Source organism: Astyanax mexicanus, chromosome 16 (assembly GCF_023375975.1).
Source record: "Astyanax mexicanus isolate ESR-SI-001 chromosome 16, AstMex3_surface, whole genome shotgun sequence".
In the NCBI taxonomy this organism is placed as follows: domain Eukaryota; kingdom Metazoa; phylum Chordata; class Actinopteri; order Characiformes; family Acestrorhamphidae; genus Astyanax; species Astyanax mexicanus.
The window spans coordinates 34,168,036-34,182,788 of NC_064423.1; the positions used below are offsets into that span (position 1 = coordinate 34,168,036).

The 14,753-nt window shown below is 36.5% G+C and overlaps 1 protein-coding gene across 2 annotated transcripts in view; it reads right to left on the minus strand.

Annotated features, from left to right (window-relative positions):
* tpcn2 (two pore segment channel 2) overlaps positions 1 to 14,753 on the minus strand; it is a 139,247-nt gene that overhangs the window by 98,926 nt on the left and 25,568 nt on the right. Inside the window, exons 24-25 of one of the 2 annotated variants that reach the window (XM_007254629.4) lie at positions 14,311 to 14,402; positions 10,030 to 11,760 (exon numbers count right to left, since the gene is read on the minus strand). In XM_007254629.4, coding sequence (XP_007254691.3) covers positions 11,682 to 11,760; positions 14,311 to 14,402 — 171 coding nt within the window. In that variant the 3' untranslated portion in view covers positions 10,030 to 11,681. Of the gene's footprint in view, positions 1 to 10,029; positions 11,761 to 14,310; positions 14,403 to 14,753 lie in introns of those variants that run through there. The other variant, XM_049465781.1, reaches the window with a different exon arrangement.

Consider the following 14,753-nt stretch of genomic DNA (forward strand, 5'->3'; position numbering starts at 1 on the left):
ATTAAACAGGCCTTTCCGATGTATTGAAACAGGTTTTGAACTTTTCAATATAGCATATGCAAAATGTGCAGAGAATCATGGTCCAGAATGGTCGAATGCTAAAAATTAGGTTCAACCAAAAAAAAAAAAGTTTATCTCGGGTTTATCTTGATTCAACTGTAGTCTTGTACATTTGCAGTGTAAATACTATATATCTGCACTTGATACACACTGATTATAGGAAGTTAAGGAGAGGGGGGTGGGGGGGGATCATCTATTAAACAACAGAAGAAGAAAAAGAACCGGTATTGTACCGAAATCAGACTACCCTTCATGTTGACCTGCATCACCCAGCATTATTGGTACAAAAGATTATACTGGCGAATCCTGTATCAAGTGCATCTGTAGATCAACCCTAACTTATATACAGAATAGAAAAAAAAATCTGAGGAGAAGAAAGTGAGCTTCTTACAGGGAGGAATATTAAAAAAAAACATCTGCAAATGCAACTTTCTAAATTGACAAGTAAATTAATTTCAAGTATAATGAGACACAGCCCATGTAGGTGATGATGGCAGGGGGTTGGAAAGTTCAATAGCTGCTCTCTTAACTGCAGTAAAAAAAAAAAAAAGTGAACAGATATAAAATGTATACAATGTAACAAAACTGCACAAAACGTGGTTCAAAATTTTGGGAAATTTGATAGTCATTTCACACTGGGCCAATCAAAAATGATCAAATTTCATGCAATCATTCAATACTGTCAGTACGATGAGAATCCCCACAGTTCAGAACAGTGTTCAGAACAAAAGTTCAGTTAAATAAGTTACAAGGTAAGTTCTTTAAAAAGTCTCTGCTGATAAGGTGGAAATGCTGGCTCAAAAACTTTTCTTTTTTTTTTTTAATCAGTATGCTGGTACTGCTGCTCAACACACACACACACACAAAACACACACACACACACACACACACACACACACACACACACACACACACACACACACACACACACACACACACACACACACACAAACACACACACAAACACACACACACAAACACACACACACACACACACACACACACACACACACACACACACACACACACACACACACACACACACACACACACACACACAAATACACACACACACACACACACACACACACACACACACAAACACACACACACAAACACACACACACAAACACACACACACACACACACACACACACACACACACACACACACACACACACAAAAACCCGCGCACAAGAATGCACCGCAGCAGCTGCTGCACACAAAAGGGCCAGACCGAGAGAAAAAGGTATGGGCAGAACTGGGGCTGGAGAGAGCTGAACTTTCCCTTAGTGTCCCTCATTATTTAACCACCCTCCTTATCCCGGGAACAAAAACCGGGCCGGCCAAGCGAGAGCAAGGCGCGGCAAGGTGATAGAGTGGCACCTGGCCGACAGGTGTTTGGGAGAGGCTGCCGGGTTTGCCGGATTAACGGCCCCGCTCACCTGAGTAGAGGAGGGGGCAGAGCCTGAGCGGACAGGTGCATTAACTAACTGCAGGAACAGGAGCGGGGGCACAGACACGTCCGAAAGGATGACAGGGCAGGCCACATAATTACAGTACGGGAGGCATGTGGAAAAGGCTCAGAGAATGGGAAGGGCGAGGGGGCTGAAAAGAGGAGTAGACGACGGTCCAGTTTCCACAATCTGGGGGCACTCCTTGATCCCCCAACCTGGCTACATTTGTGTGGGTGTGTGCAGTGACAGCCCCCTTTTTTTCTCGGGCCGGGCCCCCGCCAGAGGGTGAGGATGGCCGTCCCTTTCAACGCAGGGTCTGGCTCTCACTTTCTTTAATTACAGCCTGAAGAAAAAGAATAAATGGCGCAAGCCCACTCCTTACACAAACAGGACTTGGCGATCAGGGCCAGGTGCATGGGCTTCAAAGGGCTGAGGCAGAAGAGAGCAGGACGAGCAGACAGAGTGGGAGGTGAGAGCAGGAGGTATCATTAGTGCCTAAAGAGGCAGTTAGCCGACACCTACCGTTCAGAACCATAAGAGCAGTGAAGTGCCCAGCAACAGCTGGTTGCCGGATCGGTTTCCATACGCAGAACCGAATAGGTTTGGGGATCGGTGACTTGGTGTCAGACAGGTGTCAGAAGGTCATCGAAGCGTTATTGCTTAATTGAAGGTAGAGTTTTAGCCTTATAGAGAAGGCAGTGTTAGCAACTGGTTAACATTAGGGACAATAAGATCTATGTCATAAAGTATAGATGCCATGTTGTGAGTGAGACAGCAGTCTCTTCAAGCAGGCCAATGCTAGTTTGCCATTTATCTAATAGGTGTGTGTCGGTATGTGTAGGTCGTATGTGTATTAATCATACAGAGAAAACACAGTACTTTTAGCATACAAAGGCTAATGTGCAAATATGCATTTCAGAAGCATTAGTTATACACAGTTCACATCCATTCCCCTCATATTGGCAGCGTGCACCTGGTTGGGATACCAACCTGGCCTACAGGGGCCTTGATCACGATAAGGTCCTTGCCAAGCACTAATTTACACTAAACAATTAGTACAGACTGTCACAGAATGTTGGTTCATTGATTTATAATCCAACCCAGACTGTGCACATCCATATGAATGTGAAATATGATGGCCTTGTTCAAGTCCAGTTTGTAGTGCGCCTCAAACACACAATCTAAATTCTGAATCTAATGCCAAACGTAAAGGGTGATCAGATACAGAGCAGCTGACTGACCCCAGATCAGTTCCTCTATAGATACACGTAGAATTAAAATTATATTAAATGGTAGAGAATATGTTTCATGTGACATTCAGGCTATTAATTCCTGTATATAAAACTGATCAAAACAAAAATCTATCTTTGAATCCTGTTCATGTAGTTTGCCATCGGCTACTGGAGCCCAGAGAGAGCATATTTGGCCTTGCTCACTCTCGGTGGGTAGATGGCGTCCACCCCCTCAAACCACTCCAAAGGTGATGTTGATCAGTACAAGGCGTCTGTGAGCTGATGTATCAGAACTGGGACACTGTGATGCTAATTAGCAATGCTGCATTAGCAGCAGTTTAAAAAGAGGCAGAGTCTGATTTCACATGTGTTGGAGGTGGCATGTGCTAGTCTTCACCCTCCTGGTGTTGGGGCATCACTAGTGATAAAGGGAGGCCTAATGAGTGGGTTGGTGGGAAATTGGCAGTGTAAATTGGGGAGAAAAACTGGGGTAAAAGAATTAGAAATACAATTACATATAAAAAAACACAAAAACCTGTCTAGATATAAATTAACTTTAGTAAATATGCTCATAATGAATACAGAACAAAAAAGCTAAGTATTTTTTAATATTTTATAGTGAGTAACGTATAGTATAGTAACACTGCCCTTACAAAACTCATGGAACACAATAATAGTTTCGGTCCATAACTTTTTTTCTCATATCCAACTGAAGCTAAAAAAATGTTGCATTGACTTTTGGAACATGCAGATGAGGTCTCCTGTGGCGAATGTGGAGGTGATCCACTGTGCTGTCTACTGAGGGTGGTAATGCCTTTTATATTGTGTTCCCATATATGGGACATTAAACCACAATCAGGCCTCAATCACATGCTGGCCAGTGTTGTTTACCCTTACTCACCAGAGAATAACTCAGTGTTTACTTACTAGGGGTGGGCAATATTATATTGTATACAATATATCGTGACACAGAAATATCATGATATTAAAAATCCATATCGTGATAATATGGCTGTTCTGTCTTAAAAGTAGTCTATTATTTACTGTGAAGCTTTAGGTGTATTTATTGTATTTTTGCTATATTATTTATTTTGCTATATTATGATTATTCTGTTACACTATTATACTATATTCCTGAAATGAATTAATTATTTTAGTTACCCTGAAATATCGTGATATTATTTTAGAGCCATATCGCCCACCCCTATTACTTACTGCTATTCCATGACTTTTAGCATGTCAGTGTAAAACAGAGTAAAAGTGCAGAACAGTGGGTCTTTTCATTAAGAAACTAACCAGTATCATTATAAATTATAAGAAATCTTACAGGAGCAGTAAAGCATTTGTGTTTTACAGAGCTTAATCTTTATATTGCAGTCTTCTGCAATATCAGTATTGTAATCATACTGAAAATAGTATTGTAAACTCTATAATTCTCTGCACACAGACAATATTTCTGCACAGAGGGAAAAGTTCACTGGTGCAACAAAAGGGCAGGCTGGAGACAATAAGAGAGAGGAGCACCGAGATACAAGAGGTGAACGAGTTGAGGTGAGACAGATAAAGCCGAGGACAAAGACATTAACAGGCAGGTGAGCAGTTTCTGCAGAGGGAAGGAAGAACCTAATAAGGACATTAAGCTCAGTTTGTCAAGCAGCCACAAACAGCAGGTGAGGCTCAGGAATGTCAGCCCTGCCACCTGTCGAAAATGATTTCATAACTGTAGCCTAGACAGATTAACAGCCATCAGACACACACACACCCACGCACAGACACACATACATATGATTTTTGCAACAGAAACTTTGTAATTACAAAAATTCACTCCAAAGGATAAATAAGATTATAAAAATACACTAATTAACAAAATAAAAATTATGTTCCAGGCAGATATGTAAACAATTACAGGTGGGTGTGATTAGACACTGTGGCTTTTTTAAAGGGAATATAAAAGTGCTTCACCTGCTGCCCTATAAAAAGGCTCTGAAAAGTTAGTTTTGGACATTGTATCTCTTGGTGAGAGATCATATACTGCAAAACTCAACAATGTAAATCTATAACATACTCAAAGACATTTCGCAGTAGGGGTGGGCGACATGGCCCTAAAATAATATCATGATATTTCATGGTATTTTCACGATAACGATACTCTTGGCGATATAAATTAATAATTTGTTTTTTTTTCAAGAATACACTACTGTAACAAAATGAAAAATGTATTTTATTATTGCATACAATTTATGCCACACCCCTACCTGAGATATTAAAAAATACAAGGATTTGATCAGATTTGTAACAGAAGTCAATGATCCAGAATGTCATGATACTTACAATGCACTCCAAATATCCCCATATATCCAGGATTAAAATAAAATAAACGACATTGCACAGATATAATCTGTCTCTAGTGGATATATAATGGAAAATGAGAACAGTGTAAAAAATGTTTTTGCTAAAAACAGTAAAAAAAAAAAAAAGTAGCACCCTGATGAGATAATTAGAGGTGGGTGATATGGCACGATATTTTTAAGGTATAATATTGTTCACGATATTCAAAAATGTTGGCGATATTATCGCGTACGATACGATATGGCACACCACTATTTCGCAGAGTTGACAGACTTTGAGAGTGGACACATTAATGGATTGAGAGAGACAGAATGACCATTTCTATCAATTGCCTGCCATCTAGTCGTCATAAATGAGAAATCTGGACTGCTACAGAGTGGAGCTGATGTGGAGCGACAGACATCCACGAATGCTGGCGTGCTGATCTGGAGATCCATCAAATATGACTTACGTACGTCATTTACCCCTAGTTCTGATATAAGAGAAACTAACAGCTGAGCAAAGTGTGCTGCCTTTGATGGCAGATCTTTTAACTGGTGTTTATCAGTGGCAGCACTTTCATTGGCCTGGCCGGTTGCCAGATTTATCGCTAATCGAACATTTATGGAACCATTTGGGAAGCCAACCTATGTTTTCCTGGCCAAACGCATCTTATTGAACAGTACCTTATTTTTTTGCAGTATAATGAGCACTTAAATCCTTTAATTTCACCCCAAATATGTATGAATTTTACCAGTCAGTAAAGTAAAGTCACTCTGCTGAAGTACAGCATTATAAAAGAGTTTCAGTTTAGTTCTCCCGCACAGAGGCTGGAACAACATTAGCATTAGCCACTAACCGTGCTAAGCGCTAGCTCTTTGGCTGTTGAGAGGTGAGTACATCGTACTGTAGCCTGCTGCTAACCACAGCCAACACTGCTCGAGTAGCGTTAGCATTAGCCGCTAACCACACTAAGCGCTAGCTCTTTGGCCATTTGGCTAATGCTAATCATGCTGCTGCACCCAGTCTTAGTGGAAAACTGGAAAACTAAGCTTACTGTACATAAACTGAAGCACTTTACCACTTTACCAAACAGTTTTTCAGTTTTTTTTAGAATTACAGTTTTGTTTACTTAGCTTAGCTTTACTTAACTTAGTTAAGAATTAGAGGGAAAACAAGGCGACATCCGTGTTCCTTACTAGTGTCGCTTAAAGTGCCTTATAATCTGGTGCTCCTTATGTATTAAAATAGACCAGAAAATTTAGATTTATTGATAGTGCGCCTTATAATCTGGTGCGCCTTATAGGGCGGAAAATACGGTAGATGCAGTAAAAGAGCGGTGTGCTCACTGTATGTACTGTATGTCATCAATGCAAAAAAGTGCATGATGATAATGACCACCAGACATGATGGGAGATTTTTAAAACCGTTCTCAACAGAGAAAACCTTCGCTCTCCACCAGTGAAGAATGCAGTGGGAGGCAAGACTTCACAGGCTCAGAATTCCGCGGGTGAACACCTCTGCGGATGTAGTGATGGGAAACATCTCAATCAACAAAGCAGCACTGTACACAGGCAAGATAAGCATGGGAGAACCAGCTACCATCCAAATAACTCACATAGCACAGGGTCTGACATCAGCTCTACAGCTGTCAGAGGCATGCCCTGCATTCCAGCCTGTGACAAGGGTACAAAAGCAGGTGACATGCATCTGGAAGACGGATCAAGGAGGGTTAGTTCAAATTTGTTACTGTCACCTAACATAGCCTCTGAGTGAACAATACACTACAGTGCTGTGGCCTGACATGAGGGTTTGGCCGGAAGGTGACTGAAATCAAAAAATAGTTTTGGAAAAAAGAAAATGAAACTCATTTGTGTGGATGACACACACACAATTTGGACAGTGGAACAGATGGGAGCTAGTGTTTCAGGGCACATTTATGTCTATGTTAACTTCTGGCTCTCTCCTTTTCATTATGCTGCTATATTCAGACATGCCAGTGTCATTAGACACACTTTAATGAAGTATATTGTAAGTAAAACATTTTTAATCTAATATGATTTAATTCCATATCTTCTCCTATCTCAAAGTTAATAGCTACCCACCTGTCACATGCTATCATTGGAAGAGGTGTCCACAAACATTTAGGCACTTTATCATATTGACCAAACAGGTCACCTACACTACACTCCGTCACCTACTGTAATATCTCTGTACTTCGACAAACTTAGATTATTTGTATTATGTATAGTGCATTGTAATATATAAAAAAAAAAAAAATAAATAAAATAATAATAATAATAATAATAATAAATAAATATATATATATATATATATATATATATATATATATATATATATATATATATATATATATATATATATATTTTTTTTTTTTTTTTTTTTTTTTTTTTTTTTTCTAATAGATTTTGTGATTTTAATTCATCTTGTGCCTTTTTTCTATTTAATATTGGCTCTGCAAGTGTGAGTAGGAGCACCTTGTTGATTTGAAATAGAAAGGGCTAAAAAAAAAAATGTACTGCATGTTGGCGCTAGATAATATTAATATATCGAAACTAAACCAAAACAGTTGTAAGGACAAAATGGAAAGAACTTCATGATGAAGCTCCAATCAATAAAAAAAACATACAAAATTCTGGGTAGGGGTGTAAAAAATATATATGGACACATTGAAGTATGGGGATTTCGTTTAGCAACACGTTCTCAATTTTCAAAAACATAGTATTACTGCAATGTCCTGTCTGTTAAAATGTCTTATATCTGCTGTATTTACTCTCGTGTTATAGATCTGTGTCACAATTTGCTGCACATTTGCACTTTTAAATGTAGTCTATATTGTATTGTTCGTCCATGTTGCACCATGGTTATAGAGTGCACTGTGTACTTGTACTAGAATAGCAATGAAAAGCCTCTTGACTTAATTTGACTATTGATTAATTATTATTATAGTTTAAATGTAAAGATTGGTTTTAAACAGTGAATAATTAGATTTTTTTACCAATATTTTATAAATATCAGTGTGTGTTTATGACAGTTTAGTTTAAGAAATCATTATATCTGGCCAATATATTATGATGCATTAAAGCATAACCCCTGTATCATCACATGCATCAAATCACCAAGTTCTTGCCAACACACAGCCCTGGGCCGAGTGGGCAGAGTGACAGTGATTTGTTTGAGGCTGAAAACCATCGCATGTCAAATCAGAGGGGAACACAAACAATCAGTGGGTGGGTGTGTGGAGAAGAAGGGGGGGGGGGTGTTTGTATTTGTGTACAGAGGGGTATTGTGGGAATTACTTTGCATGCGCATTGGGTTTGTAGTTTGAGGGGGTGGGGAGGGGTCACTTTGATATGTGCCCCACAGGACGCCAGGCTGCCAGCCACACACTGTTTTGGGTAAACATGGGGCATGCGAGGGGCTGTGTTTGTGTGTTTAGCTCTCCAATTCAACTGTAATGAAAATGAGAGAGAGAGAGCGAGAGAGAGAGAGAAATAGGGGGAGAGAGAGGTATTGGGCTTGTTGGAGCGTGTGTTCTCTAATCGCTGTATGTATCACATGTAAATATCACAGCAACAAAATATACAGATTTTTTTTGATGATTTTGATATCAGCCTCAGGACGTCAGGCTGTTTTGGGTAAATATGGCTCATGTGAGAGGCTGTGTTTGATTGTTTAGCTCTCAAAGTTAACTGTAATGACAAAGAGTAAGTGACTGTTTGGATGACACAAAAATATATACTGAATAACGATTCTATTTATATTTCCCCCACTAATGCAGTAATATAAAAAATAGTGTTGTCAGTGGATTATGAAAAAGAGAAAAAAAGAAAATCAGATTAATCCCAATTTTCCATTTTCCTTAATTCTAGCTTTAATAGTAATAAGTCATTGGGATAAAAGGTACTTTGAGGAGAAAAGCATTGTAATATTTTGTTGTCCTGCTACAAAACAAATAAATACAGGAATACACCAAATATTACTAGCAACTAGTTGATAATGCAAGATCATAATAATATTAATGTAATCTATGTATACAAAATGGAATAATTGTTATGCAATACTTAAATGTAATCATTTCTTTGTATCAAGCAAAAGAAAAAAACTTAATATAAAATAATTAATAATAAAAATAATGCTAAAACAATAGAATGTTTATTTAAATGTAAATAAAACAATTATATTAGATTGACAAAACTAAATCATATTTATATTATTGCAAATATATTCAATCACTTAAATAGTAACTATTAAAATCACAATAATATTCTATATTTTACAATAAAAAAGTGTAATGTCGGTTAGGCCTAGCAGACTAGAGTATTTTTACTGTATAATATCTCAACGTAGTTTTAAAGCATTTTAAAATGTAACCTATGCGCTGAACCAGACAGTAGAAATGCTGTATTTATATTGATAAATATAAAAAAACACTCCACCTAATTTCTAGTTTAAACAAAGGAACAAATTAAAGCTTCCAGATTAATTGCATGCATTAATACATTTACACTAACAGTTATTACCATTTTATGATTAGTTTTATAATTAAAATTGTAATTGTAATGTTATTACTAAAGCTTTACTTACTCTAATATATTTACTTTATAATTCTCCATTTTTAAGTATATGACTATATTTACGTATTCAATTATATTACTGAAGCTTTACTTACTCTTTATTATTTGCTCTACAATTCTCTATACAAGTATATGACTATTCTATTCCATTTTTTTCTGCTTCACATTTTATTTATTTATATATTTTTTTGTGTTCTGGCTTCAATTTTACAAGATGACACAAATGTTGGCTCAACATAGAAACAGAAACGGCCTAGTTAATGAAAAAACTCCTTTCAAAATGTCACAGCAAATCTGTAGAATCCATGTGCATCAGTGTGAACTGGTTATTAACACAAGACAAGACACAGTAACTTAAAGTGTTACAGTAGTAAATGTAATTTTAGTTGACGTAGGTATAAATTGAACATATTTAACAGGTCATAGCCTACACCATACATCACATGTCAAGGTCTAAGTTATAACAGCAGAAAATATATTAGCTAAAAAAATATATCATATTTACATTCAATACATTCAGTCAGAGTGACCAAACACAATAATGGCTCTCTGTAAATAATAAAATGCAGTAAAATTCGGTTCCGTCTTCCCTTTTTGATTTCAGCAAATGGCCTGAGCCAACCTCTCTTAAAATTTAATGGGTTTTATACAGCGTCCAGTATCACACAGCAGATCTATATTTATGTGGAAATGTATTTCAGATGCTACCTACCTTTAACTGAGGATGTTCTGTAACATGGCTTGACTGCAGACACAGTTACGGTATATTGAAAGTAATATATGGCGTTATAAATGAGTTTAAATCAGAACTAAAGCACAAAAAGAACAGATGCTGTCTGCATCCAAATAGGTCTACAATACTTACTTCCCTTTAACCATTTAACATGTTACAAATAATCCAAATCCAGCACAATCTGAATGAGATTAAGTACATTACCACCTTATCACTAATACTCACAAAACACACTTCTGGAAGAGCTTGAGATCTGAAGAACAGCAGGGTAATCAGCGCCTGCTGTTTGACAAATGTGGCCAAAAGCTTTGACTAGCATTTAGCTTTAGTGAGTGTGAGGTACGGCTCTAGAAACACTTAAACAGAGCTTTAGGAGACACTCAAATGGCAAACATTTGCAAATGACAGTTCAGACAATAGTCAGCATGATGTTCATGACCTTAACGAGGTTCTCTGTGAATTACACTGTTTTGTCAGAACTCAGAAGAACCCAGGCTTCCAACAAAATCTGACAAATTCTGCATTTGCTCATTTCACTTTCAATATCTATACATTTAGCTCTGGAGAGAGAGGTAAATGGAAAATGTTTAAATGAATTAGCAACACTTTAGAATAAGGGTCACAAATCACAGTGCTTAAATAAGTTAAATGTTAATTAAATAACATTTATTTATTTTATGTCTAAAATAATAGTTATTATTATTTTTATTAGTTAAGACATCATTAACATAAAAATGTTTAAGAATGTTGTGAATAACATTGAATTGTAATGATTATTAAATATGTTAACTATTGTCCAAAAAAAATTACATTCAATGATAAACATTGTTAATTAAATGGACCCTTACTATAAAGTGTTATGAATAAATTCTATACTAAAAGCATTAAAAATAAATAGGAAAAAAAAAAACAGGCAGGACTTTGGGTTGAAACAGCGATTTTCCACACAGCATCCGCATCTCCCGATTTCAGTCCAAAAATGTTCAGCATTAAAAGTTTTTAAAAAATTCAGCAGCATATGGATTCATCTTTCAGGTCCTTGCACATTTAAACCATGATAAAAATATAAAATAAAATAATATGATAAAACAAATGTCTGTACAGATTAAACTCACAGCAGCAATCTCTGACCCACGATGGGTCCAAATCACCATATTTTCCACAAAAAAAACAAACACTTCACACAGGCCCAGGATGGCCCACAGAAATGTAAACGAGTGTCTGTTAGAGAGAGATGTGGTGGAGAGTTGTGGCGTGTGCGGTGGGCTCAGGGTCACCGGGTGAGGTGGAGATGTGGGTGATGTTGAAGTTGAACCAGTAACTCCTCCTGAGTTGGCTCTTGGATGTGCTCTCTGAGGAGACAGCAGGAGGTGGGGGAATATAACAGTTGGATACAAAATCAGTGAAGGAAAGGAGTGTAGGGTAACTAATACTGTGAGATTTTACACAGACATGCCAAAAGTTATGGGACATGGGACTAGTATTGTGGTAACGGGAGCCAATGAATACTGACTGCACTGACCAGTAGGGGTGGGAATGAAGGGGCATCTTATAATACAATATTACTATAGGTTGCCCACGGTAACGGTGATGTGAGTATCGCAAAATCACAGTATCATGATATGAGAAGACGATTCTCTATTCGATACTGCAGGTCATCTGTGTTACTGAAGAGTAAAAAATACTCCTAAATAAGTAAATATCAAGAATTATGGATTTATTGGTGTCAGTTTCACGCAGGTTTACTCTATTCATTTGTTTAGCGCCACCATGTGGAGTAATGAAGCAGTAACTTTAGTAAGTCAAATTGTGGTGTGCAATGTATCAATAATGCATTGAAAACTATGCTGAACTCTGATGTCACATTATCCATATTTTGTCCCACCCCTACTGAACTTGGTGATATGTTAAAGGAGCCTTTTTTAATTATCATCTTTTAAACTTATTCTGAACTGAAACAAAGTTTTTAACACCATATGCAATATAAAAGCTGCTTATAGTGTTGAAGGGAGCTGCTTGTTATCTAAAAAAAAAAGCTAAATTATTATTTTTTTATATTGGTTTTATAAATATCCAGTTTTATCTTCATTGAAATTAAATGCAAATGCAACATCTGTTTGTATATATGATAGCTCTAAATGCTGCTGCTTGTTGCAGTTTTGTCACTAATAAAAAAAAATACATGAGGAAAAAGTGTATTTTGGAACAATAAACACCTGCAAAACTCAATCAGGCTCCCAGTATCTAAGTTTTCAACCTCACTCACAAAATAATTCCTCATCATCCAAGTCATCATCTAAAGTAATGTCTTTTGATAACTTAACATATTGCTGTCCTATGACTTTTGGCATGTCCGTGTATAGGGCACTTGGGTACCACTTTAAAATAAGACTACCTTTATAAAGGCTTTATAAATGGTTTAGTTTGTTAATGGTTACTAATTAGGTTGTAAATGCCTAAAAATCATTAGTAATCAGTTATAAGACATATGTAGACATGTACATAGACCTGTTGTTTGCCAAAAAGTGAACCCACAGCACTTTAACTGGCATTTACAACCTAGTTATTAAGATAGATTTATGTATGCGCGTATTTTAGATTTTCATAGAATCTCATGCAGTAAATGATTAGGAATTAGGGGTCGGTGTTAATGAGCAGACTAAAAAAGTAAGACATAGACTGAAAAGCTACACAGAAAACAGCGAGAAAATTAAATTCATTTAGTTTAATGTGAAAGGGGAAAGCCAGCACAGTGATGAGTAGTACGCCAGTGAAAGTGCATGCAAGTAAGCCATTTAACTTACAGTAGCTACAAAATGATTCAGAATAAGCTGTTAATGCATGTATTTTTGAGGTAATCTGAAACAAAGCTAATTAATTTTATATAAAATATAAAACTGGGTAATCTCAAACCCACTTTTTGTGACTAGCATCTGGCTACTCCTATGATATATTGCAATATTCATATACTGCCCCACCCCTAATAGTGTATGCTCTTATAATGATGGAGCCCATTGCTCTTGTAATATAAAACATTTAAAAACATTTGTATCTTTGTGAATAGGCCTGTCACAATAGGATTTTTTTTGTGGGCGACATATTGTCCCAGAAAATATTGCGATAATCGATATTATAGTAATTTTAAGATATTTCACTGATATTCTATTATATTATATATTATATCATAACAAAAAAAGAAATGATACCCTTTTAAAGAAAACTAAATGTAATAATCATAGTTTTGGAAATCATGTTTTTTTCTTCACCTACTGCAGTCCACACGGTGTGTATGGAGTCTCAGTTATTGAAGCATTGGTCTGTTATTGCTGGCTAAAATACTCTTTACTGTTATATATGTGTACAAACATACAAATAAACACAATAGGTGATATCAAATATTACTGAGGTCATGTCCATTTATTGTACGGTAAGTCGATAATGTAATTATTGTGACAGGTCTATGTGTGAAAACTGCTTAAACAGGTTTTAAAGAATATATTTTTTTAAAGAATTGTCTAAAACATCTTATATTTTACAGACAGTTTGCCCTTAAACAACAACAAGCCATATGCTGTCACAATACTATATGATACTACATTTTCAATGCTCACAACTCAGAATCCTCAATCTCTTAGAAAGACAATCTCAAAACCCTCAAATGCTCCCAATCACATCCCTAATTGCCAAGAAGCAAAGCACCATCACACATACAGCCAGAAACGCTGTTTGCCGTTTGTATTAGTCACCATGCAAAAGCAGCTATGCGAGCATTCTCCAGCGCAGCACATTCACAAACCCTCACTCCACAGAACACAAAACCGCAGCAGAATCAATCTCATAACGCAAGCACACTGCTGATCACAAAGCAGCAAAGCAGAGTAAAAAAACCCAGAGGATCCTACCTGAACATCCGCTGCACTGTGGTCTCATAACGCATCCTCTCCACATCAGACACACTTAACGCATGACTCTTATCCCATTTGTAGGTGAAATTCTGAAACATAAAATTAATCAGACATCAAGTAATCTAGTCAGTAGTTTCATGATTATTCCTCAACTTAAAACAAGGCTAATACTAACAAAATAAAAACAAATGGCATGCCTTAACTGCACTTAAAGATGCAGTCTTAAAAAAAAAAAGAAAGTCTTAAAAAAGTAAAAAAGAAAAAGTGGGTGTGACTGATCTTTAAAAAAAAGAACATTAAAAATGTGTTTCATATATACTATCCAGTTTATTTTTAAATATGTATTTGGTGTAAAATAGTTAATTGTTAACTTGAAAAAAATAGAAACCCATTAGAAAACAAATTCTATTTTTAAAAGTCTAATTAAATGGACAAATGAA